The 17,241-nt window shown below is 37.4% G+C and overlaps 1 protein-coding gene across 2 annotated transcripts in view; it reads left to right on the top strand.

The window, feature by feature from the left end:
- The window catches only part of LOC121378383 (phenylethanolamine N-methyltransferase-like), a 64,062-nt gene that overhangs the window by 41,077 nt on the left and 5,744 nt on the right, over window positions 1-17,241 (top strand). Inside the window, exons 1-3 of one of the 2 annotated variants that reach the window (XM_041506524.1) lie at window positions 446-1,301; window positions 3,490-3,635; window positions 5,597-5,804. In XM_041506524.1, the coding sequence (XP_041362458.1) occupies window positions 3,506-3,635; window positions 5,597-5,804 (338 nt within the window). In that variant the 5' untranslated portion in view covers window positions 446-1,301; window positions 3,490-3,505. Of the gene's footprint in view, window positions 1-445; window positions 1,302-3,489; window positions 3,636-5,596; window positions 5,805-17,241 lie in introns of those variants that run through there. The other variant, XM_041506523.1, reaches the window with a different exon arrangement.

The raw sequence follows: 17,241 nt of genomic DNA, 5'->3' as shown, positions 1-17,241 counted from the left end.
TGCCGAGCTATGGCGGCACAGGCGACGTTTGACGATATCCGTTCATGGCGAACACACACGACGTTTTTAAAAGTGCATTTGAGCTTGTATTTCACATTTGTACATGATGTTATAATATGGTAACCAGATAATGTAACTTTAAGTTCTTGTAACTGTTGTCCGGTATAATTTATTCCATTCTCATTGTTGATTTCTGATACACTTTGTTCATCACTCGTTGTTGATTTAGAATAATCAGCTATTGGATGTCAAACATTTTGGTAATTTTGGCATATGGTCTTAAAGAAAAAATCAGCTATATTTTTCCATTAGTAGCAAAGGCTCTTTTATATGCACCATCCCACAGACAGGATAGTACATACCACGGCCTTTGTTATACCAGTCGTGGTGCATTGGCTGGGAAGAAAAATACTCCCAATGTCTCCACCGACGGAGATTGATCCCAGATCCATCAGGCGAGTGTTTTACCACTAGACTACGGCGACTTCTGTATGCTATAATTGTTATGACACCGCCGTTTGTTATAATTGTTATGACACCGCTGTATGCTTTGACCGCTGTATGATCGCCACGTGGGTTACAAGGCCAGATATGTTCTATGGCATTCAAATCAGGGCAAGGCGCAGGCCGGTCCCCGTAAGTGATATTGTTTCCCTGAGGAGGAGCACTGACTATCCTAGTCTGAGCGGTTCAGGCGATGTTATGGTCCATGCAAATGAAATCAGTTCCTTGCTGTTGGGCTAGAGGGATGACAATAGATGTAATGAGTTCACCCCTATACCTCACCATAGTACCTTTCCTAAGTATGATAAGATCAGTTATTTGTCCAATCTGAATTTCTACACAAACCATAAGGCTGCCCTTACTATAACGATCGTGTTGGACTGGTTTAATGTGTGAAGCATTGCCTAACCTCGCTTCACACTCTTCGTCATCCATCCTTAAAGTCGAGACAGAATCTTGATTTGTTCGTAAAGAGAACTTGATCTCACCAGTTGACATGCTGCCTTGCCCACTAGATTCACACCTGTCGATGATGCTGCTGTAGCGGGATGCGTTGTAGTGGTCTTCTGGAGTTTCAGACCACCAGCATGAAGTCTGATCCTAACTGCCTGAGTGGATTTTTGATTATTGTGAACTCTTGCTAAATCATTTCGGAGACTTTGTGTAGGTGATCCCAGCTATGGGCCTTGATGAAGGGTTGCTACCTGTGGACGACCCGAACAAGCTCACCCATGAAAAGGATAGTCTGTTGAAACCTTGCAACGGCTTTAGAAATTACACCGATGAACGTTGTATTGGTAAGCAACTATAGTCTGTGACATGTCTTCTTGAAGCATTCCAATGGCTTGCGTTACCTCAATGAGCGTTAAATGACATTGAACCATTATCAAAGACGACTAAATCATGTCTGCTTCTACTTTATAAAGCAAATTAAACTGTCGTCTGAAAACGTATGCATGACACTCATGAGCATTGTGCTTTCTAAGCATATTTCTATTCTATGGTTGTTATATTCAAGAGTAGATAACTCGTAGCACGGCCAGTGTCATGTTTGGGTGTGCTTACTGGATGGTGAAAAGTTCAAAAACACATTAATCATTTAGAGGTAGGGTCAACTCAAACAAGAGCCTTATGTGTTGGAAAGATGCATACCCGGACCACCAACACATACTGACACTTTAACAAATGAAAAACGCGTAATTGCAGAGTTAATAAAAACACATGACATGGGCGTACATAGGATTTTGAAAAGGGGGGTTCCTAAATAGATTGCAGAGATATTGGGCATATATTTCTATGTTGAGTTTTGAAAAGGGGGGTTCCAAAATAGATTGCAGAGATATTGGGCATATATTTCTATGTTGAGTAAATATAATAATGTCAGATATATTAAATTATAAAAAAAAGCGATTTCGGGGGGGGGGGGGGGGGGGGGTGGTGTTCGGTCGAACCCATCGAACCCCCCCCCCCCCCCCCCCCCCCCTATGTACGCCCATGCATGATTATTCCTGGTAACTGGGGACAGCTATTTTGTTTCGTTTTTGTGACGTCCGGTAGTATAGCTTGGGGCGAAGTGGCGTCAGCTCCGTCCATCTCTTATGCACGGTGCAAACAAACGCTCCAATTTACGACAAGGCGCTTGTAAAACAACATAAATGACTTGATAGCGTAATAAACTATTTAACTAAATATATTTCAATTTGCATCAATAGGAAATGGAGTTATAGTATTTTTATTTTTTAAAAATCCAAAGAAAAAATGCATATTATTAGCTAAAACGACCACTCACGATACTGAAGTGATACTTTTCTTTTCTTTGGGACGATGTAATTGGTCAGTTTTGTGATTTTAGATGGAAAAGTCTACTTAATCAATGGATTTACAGAATTACTTACAGTAATAAAGCAGGATGGCTGATAATGTCCATTACGATTTGAGAGGTATCCGTGCGGTTATCATACAATATTCTGTGATCTTAATAAAAGAGGCACGTCCTTTTTAGTGTGTCTGGGGACCGTCTAAATATACACCTGCCAATCAGGAACCACAGGTACAGACCACGGAAAGAAAAGACCAATTACTCAAGAAAACACTCCGATTGTGTTTTCAGTACATGGGTTAATTTATGTACAAAACATAATACAGTTATTTCAACACTTTAACAATGGTGGTTTATTTTGTACTGAAAAATAATATATAATTGTTGCTGGCTTACTGGGATGGCTATTATTACAGAACACTGCGATGCATCAGCAAAAATCAGGTATGTTTTGTTTATTCAGTTCGAAGACTAATTCCTGACGTGACACGTTAGGTATTACGTAACCACCAGCTCGCCAGAGGGCGTATGCACTGGGTACAAAATGGCTGCGCCCGTTATATATAATGGCCGTCACATTTAAACATTTTATTAATTAACTATACGATTATACTTGTTGATATTAAGCAATAATGTGCATTATATATCGTTGAATATGCATACCAGGCCAAATGCCTTAATTGTCCCCTCCTTTAAAGCATATTGTCAATCAATACTTGTTTGTTTAGTTTAACGACACCACTAGAGTATATTAATTAATCATCGGTTATTGAATGTCAAACATTTGGTAATTCTGACATGTAGTCCGCGTTTATTCTAATGCAACAAGGGATCCTTTGTATGCACATTCCCACAGGCAGGAAAGCATATAGCAATGCCTTTGATCAGTTGTGGTGCACTGGTTGGAACGAGAAAACGCACAAATAAAGACACACATTTTATCACTCAGTATCGTCGGAAGCAGGGAGCGGTCGGGAGGGGGTACGTTGTCATCTTCCTACGCTTATATGTAGCACCAATCATTTCAACTTATTTTCGTGCTTATATCTCATTAAGGTTCAAGCGCTTGCACCAATCAGAGTAGTCCGCTCTTGCTGTTATTGCGTTACAAAACGTTCTGCGCATCTCGGTCTCACCATACAGTTTATTTATCTTGTTTTCCGCAGGTTGGACTAGAAGACAATGGCGCTGCTACATGGAACCGACTACTGTGACAAGTTTTCACCCGAGATTTTTCTCAAGGACTTCTGGGGATATCTTGACGATCAGAACATATTTACAATATCCAATGCATACATCTTCCTCAACGATGGTCAGTATTATACATTTGCATTATTATTATTATTATTAATAACAACGTACAACAAAAAGTTTGATGACACCACTAGAGCACATTGATTTATAAATTATCGGCTATTGGATGTCAAAAATTATGTACAGGTGCCTCGTTGCCTGCACACCTTATGTTATATTTTTTTAATTTTGAAGTTCGTGGATTTTTCACTGATTTTGAAACTCTTGATGCGACTACTCTGAACGAGAGGCTTTGCCTGTTTTATTCAGAAGTCTGAAACACCCAGGACGAACTTTACTCTAAATCGACTTGTGTTGGTCTCAGTGCAGCAATCCATAGGCACATTAGAGCACCTCTTTTTGAACAAAACCTAAACATTCTTAAAGATAGCGAATTTCACTATACATTACAAATTATTTATTTTATAAAATAAAACATGTTTTAAGGCATACGTAATTCACACGAAACATGTCGTATACCCTCAGGATAATTCGGAATGTTTTCAAATTATTTTTAAATCACTGGCAGGATTCTGCAAGTAAGGTTTTGATTGGTGGACATGAGCTCCAACTGGCTGGTGTTAGATCCACATGTAATAGTGGAGCTAATTTTAATTAGATTGTGTAACATGATAATACGAATCGTCCATTAACATATAAAAGACGATAACAGTATTTCTGCACAAGATGGATTCCAGTGTATATGCTAAAAACCTTTATACAGCTTCCTTAATAAAAGGACCTCTGAATCAGCTCAGAGATGTGCACAGAACAATATTTCAAGCAAGGAACCATAAGTATTTTCATAACGTTAACAAAGTTATTTAATCTGTACTGTATTTAAGATGCAAAACGTAACCAATTCAAATGTTCCATAGTCAATGAAATTCGACAGCTACCGCGGCTTATTTTAATATGCCTGCATTTACGTATGTAAATAATTTCCTCTGATATAATATGGTACATATGATTCAGGTGATTTTACTAAAACAGTTACTTGTTAAATGTTTAAAAGATGTAATTTTACTTTAAACATTACTCTTCTATTTCCAGGTTCGTTTTGGACCAGATAACCAAGATATACAATTCTTTTAAAAGTATAGCCTGTTATATATTACAATATTTTTTTAATATATAACATATCAAACTTGGTAACATTTTGGGTCCTGGTTCTAAAGTTTATTAAAGAGACTGACCTGTGTTTTCAGACCTAGCAAGACGTGTTTGTTCCCATAAATATACGTGACGGGGAGTCAGGGGGACAACTGTCCACCTTGTGCTGTGAAAAATTCTTAAATTCGGGCAAAAACAATAGAGATATTCCGGCAGAATGAACTACCCTGAAATGTTTTCACCATGTATTTCCATCATTTTAGCCACAATATTAGTCGTAATCTGTTTGGCAGCAATGTAGAATGTTATCATCATTTATCGCATATAAACGCTCAAAACATTTTAAGATACAAAAACTGTTTCAGCTGGTATTTTACAGGGTTCTTCTCTTGGTCGTCAGTAATTTGTAATACATATTGAAGGATTACATCGCATATACCACTGGCTGTTATATATTAAAGTTGATATATTAAACCCAGAAGCGTGTGAAAAATATATTCTGTTCTAACAATGAGTTTATTAATATGTGAAATGAAAAATGCTTGGTTAAGTTTATTCCTGAGAAATTAGAAATTATAACATTAAGTCGCTTAACTACTTTTAAATAATCAACATGATTTGCGGCATGTGTTAAAGTAACGTAGTATCATCTTCTTTATAAAGAAATTGATTTTATATGTTTTAAAAAGAAAGAAAAACTCTTCATAACCACTTATGTATAAACTTTCAAATAACGTCTTGCCGATTTACCACAAGTCACACTTCAGGCTAGCACTCTACCACTGAATAACATTCCGCCCCATCCGCCCCATCCGCCCCATGCGTTTAATGCTATACGCATACATATATTGGTGTCTCTGCTTCCAGAAAGACTGACAGGACATCGACTCCTTGACTTTGGTTGCGGTCCGTCTCTCAGTGGGATGATCACTACGCCAGAACGATTCTCGGACATTGTCATGGCTGACCTTGCACCGTCCAACCTTGATATTATTCGGCGCTGGATGGACGGAGAAAAGATAAACTTCAACTGGGATCATATTTTCAGGTTTACAGCAGAGTTAGCTGGTGCAAAGTGAGTCTTATTTATACAAACATGGGTAAACACTTTAAAAACATTTAAACATCCAGACGCAACTTCATATGTTTATAATACGATGGCAAATACTTTTAACAAATGATATTCACCAGTGACATATTTTGAAACAAATGATATATAAATAACGTGTTAAACGTTCAATAAAGCTTTTATAGGCTTAATTAATACCAAATTAGTTTCTTTTTGAAAAATATATAATGTGTGGTTGATACAGACTGATATGAATATTTTGTTATTGATCATGAGGATGTATGCATTGAACAAAATCTTTCCATATTCAAGATTACCTTGTATCATTGTGTATGACATTGTTGTACCTGTACTTGTATGTATTTTACAAAATAGAATTGGTGCTTTTCAAACAAACTATTTAAGTTACGTACAATAGGAATATAATCATCATATTTAGTGGTATGTTCAACAAGACAAAAGTTTCACATATTTAAAATGACCAATCAAAACCAATTGTTCATGCATAAAATTAGCAAATACTGGTTAATAATGGTATGCAGATTTGCAAGGTATCTAGGTAATGTGTTGCTATGAATGAGTCATTTGCTTACAAGTCAACAGGACCTGTGTACCTGAGAGTAACCTTTTCAAAGATTTAGTTAAAATGCGTGACGTCAAACAAATTTGTGCTAATCGTGATGACGTCATATTACCGATGGTGACGACTTTAGTACTGTGCTTTATTAAAAATTTAATTAATATTATTTTCGAAGTGTTATAGGATAAATAGAATTCGCTACTCGTATTTTTTAATATATAAGATATCAACCTCGTCTAGCAGAGCTTCGACAAATACCAATTAACGTAGACTCGGTTGATATTTTCCATATTGAAAAACACTCGTGACGAATCCTCTCTATATATAGGTTATTACCAGAGTGTGTTTTCGGTATCGTCAATACCATTGTATTAAGCTTGAGATTATATGACAAATAGATTATTACCCTCGTGTTTACCCTCTGGCGAGTATAATACATTATTTTTATTCTTAATATATGATATTGACAATACCGAAACACGAGAGTAATAATCTCTTTATCATATATAATCTCAAGCTTAATACAACGTGTTTTTGCAAACTGTACACGCAACTTTAATTGCAGTCCGCCATTACTAGATATTCAAATGACGTAAGAATATGTGGCGCGGTGTCTATTTGAATAAAAAAGACGTCAAACTCGAATGAGGTCATTTTGGATGTCCTTTCAGAATAAACAAGTGCTTAAAGTTTTTTGTTTTCTGAACGCTGGACAGCTTTCAGTGTAAAATTGCTATTGAAATGTTTTTATTTAATGACTATGAATGCATACATCAACTATGGAATGTCAATAAACCTAGTGCCGTGACTTCGATTAATTTACATCTAATTTGCAAAGTTATCAAATTCTTAAAGTAGGCCTATGTGATCTGAAAAATATCACATACTTTGATTGCACTGAAAATGTAAGATATTACATCATATATACTGATAGATAGATAGATAGATAGATAGATATATCGATATATCCTATAACCTACCCATGCTATCCATGTCATAAACCCATGTGATAATTTAACCCGGTTAATAATGGTATGCAAATTTGCAAGGTCTCTAAATAATGTGTTGCTGTGGATGGGTCATTTGCTTACAAGCCAATAAGACCTTTGTATCTGAGTGTAACGTTTTCAAAGATTTAGTTAAAATGCGTGACGTCAAACTAATTTGTGCTAATCGTGATTACGTCATATTACCGATGGCGGCGACGTTAGTACTGTGATTTACTAAAAATTTAATTGAAATATTATTTTAGAAGTGTTATAGGATAAATAGAATTCGCTACTCGTGTTTTTTAATATGTAAAATATCAACCTCGTCTAGTTAATCGGTATTAACATAGACTCGGTTGATATTTTCCATATTCAAAAATACTTGTGACGAATTCTATATATATATATATATTTATCCAGCAATCACTGTATACATTGGAAAGATATGTTGACTAGATAAATCTCTATATTTTCGGTCACTGACCAAAAAATATAGGTCACGTGACTCGACTCGAGTATTTCAGAGTAGTTTTTAGTAAACATACTCTTTAAATCATTTGTGTTGAAGTACAATAAATACAAATAACTTTCAGTTTTGCGACAACAATACAAAACTTGTATATTTATTGATGAATTAGAGTTTAGAAACGCTTTTTTTAATGTGACACAATGTAGCTAGTGTCTTACAAATAATGACGTCATGCATCTTGTATGGCGTCATACGGAAAAAGCCTTGCTATGTTGGCAATACTCTATTTGCGTACACAAAACTGGAATAAATAATGATTTTCCGAATATTATTGTCGGATTGCAGGATAAAAGAAATTGTTTGTTACTGTCTTAAGATATCAGCTTTATCCTGCTCAGGTTGAATGCGAATGCAGCTCGGAAGAGCCTCGCTGCATTCGCCAATCTAACCTTCGCAGGATAAAGCTGATATCTTAAGACAGTAATCAGTTATTCTATATATATTTATTATTCATTTATTTATTTATTTAAGAATTGACCGCAATTATTTTTGGGTTCACGCAAGTATGAACCGAAAAAGCTATGTGCACACTGTATGACTCCGCGTAGAGGGACATATAAAAGTGTGCACATCGTTTTTTGGGTTCATACTTACATAAACAAAAAAATAATTGCCGTCAAATCTTAAAATTAAATTTATATGCATACTTTAACAATACATAACTGAATTTATTTTGTTTAGCTTTAAATACGCCTGTGGTATTGTTTGTGTACACTTCATTGATACGTATGTCGCGTAAGAATGCAAACATTCATTTACTATTATTTGAATCAGGTGATTTTTGTAAATAACGTCATTTGGTAAATGACGTAATTTTCACAGGCACTTGACACAGATTAGTAATAGTATGCCTATAGACATACATGAATAAAATTCATTTGTTGTATATTGGTAAACTTGATATATTTCCCCAATATTTTGCTTATACTCTCTTCATACATGATCTTGTATCTTTTATATAGTAGTGATTGAAATTTTTGGCATATGTCAATACACGTTCAGTGGCAATAAATTTGTCATGTATGAAGAGAGTATAGCAAAATATTGGGGAAATATATCAAATTTACCGATATACAACACATTTTGAATTTTATTCATGTATACTAATCTGTGTCAAGTGCCTGTGGTAATTTTGATAAGCGATGTCATTTCATCTAGCTGCTGTGCAATTTTTCGGATCATTTCGTTATATTGGAAAAGAAAGAAAGAAAGAAAGAAATGTTTTATTTAACGACGCACTCAACACATTTTATTTACGGTTATATGGTGTCAGACATATGGTTAAGGACCACACATATTTTGAGAGGAAACCCGCTGTCGCCACTACATGGGCTACTCTTTCCGATTAGCAGCAAGGGATCTTTTATTTGCACTTTCCCACAGGCAGGATAGCACAAACCATGGCATTTGTTGAACCAGTTATGGATCACTGGTCGGTGCAAGTGGTTTACACCTACCCATTGAGCCTTGCGGAGCACTCACTCAGGGTTTGGAGTCGGTATCTGGATTAAAAATCCCATGGAATCCGAACCCAGTACCTACCAGCCTGTAGACCGATGGCCTAACCACGACGCCACCGAGGCCGGTCGTTATATTGGAAGGAATTGTCCTATTCGTGTTTAGTTTATATTTTATAAAAGTGAATGAAGGTAACGTGTCTAACGTTTATGCTGTTGGTGGAACAGTTTAATTTTCGCCAACAGCTGTAGAACATCGCTTACAACTTACCGTGAAGTTTCCTTCATGATTTCTTTGGCAACCGACGGAGTCTCATGTCATGGTTAGCGAAGAGGGGTTTGTTTTTTGTTTGTTTTTTTGTTGTTGTTGTTGTTTTTTTGTTAAATCATTGCGTATTGATTTACATGTCTACTCTGCTATAGTATTTTCCATCAATTTATCGTATATATTTTTTTTATTGCTTTTGTAGCCATCACGTGTATTTTCTTCAAAATATCTGAATAATCCGGCTTGTTGCACAAAAGTAGTGCGAGTCAGTGGGGGTGGGGTGTAGTAGGCGTGGCTTAATTTTTTTCAGTTCATCGACATATGAACGAAAAAAAGTAAGCACCTCTGGACCAATCAGATTGCCGTAAAGTGTATCGACGCAAAGGAAATTTAATTATATATATATACAGTAGAATCTCATTGGCTCGAACACGCAACGGTCGAACCTACCGGTATTCTCGAACCAAGAACAATGTCCCGATTTTTTTCTCTATTAAACCCTTTTATTTTGGTGCTGATTGGTCGAATACCCCTAGGGTCGAACAGAAGCTTTCTCTCGAACCAGTTTATTAGTCCGAACTGTAAAATTAAACATATATAGCTCGAACGACTAAATCTATCCGAAGAAATACAAAAAATAATTTATATTTATTTACGAATTTTTCATTGACCCTTTCACGTCAGTCACAAAGTAAGTTAATATAAATTCGGAAGTGGAACGAATTAATCCTAGATCATATGCCGGCTTCTCATGTTGTTTATTTAGCACCTATCGGTAATTATCTTTCTAGTACAGATAATAGTACTACGATAATCGTGAGCTGAATGAACCTTGCATGAAACACCAATCAATTGGTAAGCCTAGTTCGGCCTCGCCGGTTTACTTTAATCATTTTAATCGCTACTCTATGCATGAGCGTCGGCATATTTTGTTTTTAACTTGAAATACAGGAGAGATCAATGTAATGTAGTGATTGCAACAATAAAAGGTAAAGGGCCTCCGCCTGTGCTTCGTGCACTTTCATTATTTTCTCAACGTTGTCAATATGTCGCAAAAGATTCTACAACAGCATAATAAAGAACGATTTTTTAAATTAATAAATATTTATAAATACAGACTACCAGTGTGTTTGTTATTTGTTTATTCAACGGTGATAAATAATAGTTACAAATATGTATCTCATCCGACATTTGAAGGCGACTTCGTTACTCATGAGTCAATCGGACCATTTCGCCCAAGCCAGTTTTACGGAAATATGCGAAGTATTCCGATTGGTTTTTGTGTTACAGAAGCACCCGACAACGGCCGAATGCATGGTTCGAACTACCCGATGGGTCGAACAGACTTTGATGCACCGACAGTGTTCGAGCCAATGAGATTCTACTGTATATATATATATATATATATATATATATATATATATATATATATATATATATATATATTGTCACGTCGCTTTCAGTCCACGAATACCGCCACTGGTATTTATAAATAGAGAATACTACATGAATGGCCGTTAGATACCATTTATCTTACGAGTTAATTTTTTTTTTTCTTAAATATATATTTTTTTATCAAAATTTCCTAAATATATATCTATCAGTATTAAAGTACTATTTTTTATTTTATTTAATAACAATTTCCGAAATATTTCTCTATTAGTTTTGTAAAGAATACCCAGGAGGATAATTTCACCAAATTTCAGAACAATTAAGTGAAAACTCTCGTAGGAGATGAACTTCAAAGGAAAAATTTACAGAGGAACAAGGGACGGGCGACGGACAGATATGTATTAGAAACGTTTAACGAACCTCATCGCCAATACTGAAGTCGATGATCACTTTCATTATATACTGAGAGGCAAAAATAACGCAATGGGTATTTCACTGAATAATCTCTCTTAGGGTGTATACTACCAAATCAAATCCCATAGACGACAATAGTAATATATGTGGCTAAAATTCCTACCTACAGCGTATCAATCGACATAAATTTTTTGCCCGGTGTCACGGGGATCCTATAATACCCGTAACTGAATGAAACACGATTGTCCAAATATCTCTCCTAACTGTATATCTATTAGATCTTTCTGTAACGGGCGGTTATACCCGCTGGCTCGTCTAGGTATGATCAGAGATAAGATCTATATATAAAGTATATATTATTATAGCACGTTTAATTCACTAGAAAACACAACAAAAACACAATACACTTTGGAATCTGTATTAACCTACGCTGACAATGTACTGCCGCAGTAGTTAATTAACAACAACAAATAATAACAACCCAGAACTGATCACTTAATTAGTTCATCTCTAGGTGTCTAGTTTACACAATATGCTAATCACTTCACCGTGACACAACACCCACACGTGTGATAATTGAGAAACGCTTCCAGGAGAACTTAATTAATAAAGGAATTACAACTCTATTCCTAACTGGTTAATTTTCAATTAACCCTTACTACTCGTTCAATAACGTGTGATAATTGAGAAACGCTTCCAGGGGAACTTAATTAATAAAGGAATTACAACTCTATTCCTAACTGGTTAATTTTTAATTAACCCTTACTACTCGTTCAATAACCTTGTAACACAGAATTAATACTGGTACCTATCACAATAAAGACAATAACCTACAGTTTACCTAGGTCCTCTAGGATGAATGGCTAAGCTTTATATATATATATCAGAACGGTGAGCCTACAGTATACTGCGTCAGATGACTGGCAGCACCGTCTAAATAATATTGGTATAATACAGTATTAAAATATTTAAAGTCACATCAATCACATCAAGGTTATACACAGAGCAGAAATAAAATTATTTACCAGTCCGGACGGACAGCGATCCCTGGAAGCCTTCCTATGTTTCTCCCTGATATCTCTAAAATCCTAGCTATTTATTCAAAACTCTCAGAGACAGCGAATATCGCCTGGGGGCACAACGCGGTACCTCACCTATCATCTGATATTTCCACCTCTCCCAGAGTCGGTATATTTTCTTAGATCGCCAGACTGGCTGTCGCCATTTCGCCACAAATCACGGTTGTAAAAACCGCACTCGCGGAGGTATTACGTACCTACTGGCAACCTGGGCTTAAGTGCAATTTGGAACTGCACACGGCCCTCTAAAACAATTAATATCGCCACAGGCGAAAACAAAATTAAGAGCATGTTCACCCCCGTCACCCCCCCCCCCCCCCCCCCCCCACCTCAAAAAGGATATTTCCTCTACTCTAGGAATAGGGAAATATACTACATTAAAACAAAAGGTGCGTTAACCGACGCATCCGGGCATTTATAACACATGTAATAATAAGGTGACTACCAGTAATCAGACTGAGTCTCTGAGTCCCTGGTATACAAATAATATATATAAAAACAAAACAGAAATCAAGAATGTCAACACATTATCATAACGTTCAACTTCGGGACAGGGCATCAGCGATTACATTGGATGTGTCCTTGATATGTTCAATGGTAATTGGGTATTCCTGCAGAAGAAGACTCCACCTCAAAACTCTCTGCTTGGTGGCTTTCATTCTGTGAATGAAGGTAAGCGGATTATGATCAGTAAAGACCACCAGTTGATGCACTGCCGATTTCACGTAGATCTGAAAATGCTTCAGAGCTTGTACCATGGCCAAAGCTTCCTTCTCTATAGTGGAATAGTTCACCTGGTGTTTGTCAAACTTTTTGGAGAAGAAACTTACAGGATGGTCCAGTCCATTTTCGTCTTCCTGGAACAGCACAGCTCCAGCTCCCACGTCACTGGCATCCACAACTAGCTTGAAAGGCATTCGGTAGTCTGGCGCTGCCATCACGGGAGACGAGGAGCGCATCTGCTTGAGACGGTTGAATGACTTCTCGCATTCTTTTGACCACTGGAACTTCGTTTCCTTCTTTTTCAGTGTAGCACGTTTTCCAGGTTTTCTCCGATAGGCATGCTGTCGAATCGGTGTAGCGTTGGGTTCCAAGCGTACATCCTGGATTAAGGTGTTGGTAACCGTTGGAAGGTCCTGACAAATGGAAACATTGTCTTGTATCAATGTAGTCAACTTTGCTCGCTGGGGGCTCAAGTCTGCTAGAATCTGGCCGTTGGCCAACTTAACCTCTGCAGTCTTGACGTCATCACAGGAAATTGAGTGACTCTCAATTTGGACAGGTAGCACTGGAACTATCGGCAGTCTGTCAAAATAACCTTTTAGCAAATTGATGTGACAATACCTACTTTTCCTAACCCTATCAGGAGTGTTTATCACATACCCTGTCTCATTAACCCGTTTGTGCACAACATAGGGCCCGAAATACCTGTTCTGCAATGAACCCCGTTTAATGGGAAGGTACAGCAGCACCTTATCCCCTGGTTTAAATTCCCTGGTTTACTATCAAACACTGATTTTATTTTGCTCTGAGCATGGCTCAGTTGCTTCCTAGCCTTCCTATCTCTAACTCTCTTATTCATTAATACTCCCTTGTCCATATCATAACTTGACATCTGATCCTCCATCTCACCCTCAGTTAACAAGGTAGTATGAGCTGCCAACAAATTTGGATCAGCCCCCTGCTCTAGAATTAATTCTTGTCTATTACAAGGTAAGGCCCCTCTATCAAACACAACTGGTTCATTTACCCTCTGCGGGAGGTCAACAGGTTCCACCACATTTAGTTCGTCAGTTGACTTATCTACCAATTTACTGATAACCTCATCCACTCCAATTTCATGGCTCACACACGTATCAGACAAATCACAAATATCCTCTGGGTCTCGTGCTAACCTACTGGCCATAGCCCTAGTCTTTACACACGCAGGATATCTAATCTCATCAACCTCACACTCTTTTATTGGTAAAGGGCTGTCTTCAATTAACAATTGGTCACATTACGGCTGACAACACTGACTAGTCAAATAATTACCCAACAAAACTCCTATGTTTTCAACAGGCAAGTCCTTTACAACACCCATAATGACTGGTCCCGTCACAAACTTCGAACACAAGAAAACGTTATGTAACCGGACAACCATTTTTTCTCCAGTAACCGAGGTTAAGGCCAAACTACGTCCTGTATCTGAATTCTCAATACCAGCTAAACACTCCGACGTGATCAGCGACTGACTACACCCGGTATCTCGATAGATTGATATTGCCTTAGGACTCAATTCTTGTTTCACATCACAAACTATACCAGTGGACACATACGGGTTTACTTTCTCTGCCATAGGATTAACCATTAACTCTCTCGCTAGCGGAGCTGACCTCAATAAACCGACCACTTGCGCATTATCGCGTTTCCTTTTAAAATAGTCCCCGACAAGATGGTTATCCTTTTTACAGTAACTGCAATGTGGACGAAAAGTTCGTGCATTGGCTGATAATGCAGGTTTATCCTTACTTTGCCCACCAGGTACATTCCTTGCCTGACTAGCTGACCAACTAGAAGACTCTCCCCGATAGTTACTTTCCCGGGGAAAACCTGGCTGAAATTTCTTCTTATCACCCTGTTGTAAAGAGCTACCCTGTACTGCCTGAGCTTTGTGTATTAACACGTAATCATCTGCCACTATGCCTGCCTCCTCTATCTTTTTGACATCACGATCCTCTAAATGAATACGTAAGCTAACTGGTAATCCATTTTTAATGTCCTGTAAGATCAACAACTCCCGTAACTCGGTATATGACTCTACCTGATGAGACACCACCCATTTATCAAACATCCCTGCCTTCTTAGCCACAAACTCACTATAAGACTGACCCTGCGTTTTTTCTCAACTCGCTATACCGTAAACGATAATCCTCAGGTCGTAATTCATACGCCCTCAACACTGCCGCCTTAACTAGGTCGTACTGACTTGCTCGCTCATCACTCATTGAATTATAAGCTACACTAGCCTTCCCCTTAAACTTAGACACGGCTAACAATGTCCACTTAGACTGCGGCCAATTTAGCTGCTTAGCGGCCCGTTCAAAAAGTTGGAAGAACATATCTACCTCCTGGTCATCAAATACAGACACTGATCTATAAGCCTCCGACATGTTAAACCCATTTCCTACTTCTCGTCTGACTTCTTCAGTATTCAACTTTAACTCATGTTCCACTTTTAATTTTTCTAACTGGAATTCTCTATCCCTCTCTTCTTTCTCTCTATCCCTATCTTCTCTCTCTCTCTCTCTCTCTCTCTCTCTCTCTCTCTCTCTCTCTCTCTCTCTCTCTCTCTCTCTCTCTCTCTCTCTCTCTATCCCTCTTTCTATCTTCCCTATCTCTATCTCTATCTTCTCTATCTCTAGCTCTATCTTCTCTATCCCTTTCTTCTCTTTCTCTCTCTCTCTCTCTCTCTATCTAATGCACGTTCTTCTCTTTCGTACTCAAGCTTTTTAAAAGCTAATTGTTGTTCCACACTTAACTCATTTATCTCTATCTCTGGAACAATCTCACTGTCTTCCATAACAGGTCTATCACCAAAAACTTCCTGGATAATAATTGTCCTTATATCACCTAAGGTTTTAGCTGATGTTAAATAAATTTCTCGCTCACCCGCGATTTCAACTAACTCGGCCTTACGTGCTCGCTTAATCTCCACTACACTGAGCGTAGGCCTATCCAGCAAATTCTTATCCATGTTTAGATATGACGCACTTATTATTAATTAATTTTCTAGTGAACAACGTTGCTACTTCTGGTAATTTGTAAAAATAATTTATAAAGCCCCAAACAATACTTTTTTAAATATGCATGTCCCGTTTCAGATCCCGGACGAGCCCCCAATTTTCTACTCCTGTCACGGGGATCCTATAATACCCGTAACTGAATGAAACACGATTGTCCAAATATCTCTCCTAACTGTATATCTATTAGATCTCTCTGTAACGGGCGGTTATACCCGCTGGCTCGTCTAGGTATGATCAGAGATAAGATCTATATATAAAGTATATATTATTATAGCACGTTTAATTCACTAGAAAACACAACAAAAACACAATACACTTTGGAATCTGTATTAACCTACGCTGACAATGTACTGCCGCAGTAGTTAATTAACAACAACAAATAATAACCCAGAACTGATCACTTAATTAGTTAATCTCTAGGTGTCTAGTTTACACAATATGCTAATCACTTCACCGTGACACAACACCCACACGTGTGGTAATTGAGAAACGCTTCCAGGAGAACTTAATTAATAAAGGAATTACAACTCTATTCCTAACTGGTTAATTTTTAATTAACCCTTACTACTCGTTCAATAACCTTGTAACACAGAATTAATACTGGTACCTATCACAATAAAGACAATAACCTACAGTTTACCTAGGTCCTCTAGGATGAATGGCTAAGCTTTATATATATATATCAGAACGGTGAGCCTACAGTATACTGCGTCAGATGACTGGCAGCACCGTCTAAATAATATTGGTATAATACAGTATTAAAATATTTAAAGTCACATCAATCAAATCAAGGTTATACACAGAGCAGAAATAAAATTATTTACCAGTCCGGACGGACAGCGATCCCTGGAAGCCTTCCTATGTTTCTCCCTGATATCTCTAAAATCCTAGCTATTTATTCAAAACTCTCAGAGACAGCGAATATCGCCTGGGGGCACAACGCGGTACCT

Source organism: Gigantopelta aegis, chromosome 8 (genome assembly GCF_016097555.1).
Source record: "Gigantopelta aegis isolate Gae_Host chromosome 8, Gae_host_genome, whole genome shotgun sequence".
Taxonomy (NCBI): Eukaryota; Metazoa; Mollusca; class Gastropoda; order Neomphalida; family Peltospiridae; genus Gigantopelta; species Gigantopelta aegis.
This window is presented reverse-complemented; position numbering and strand designations above follow the sequence as displayed.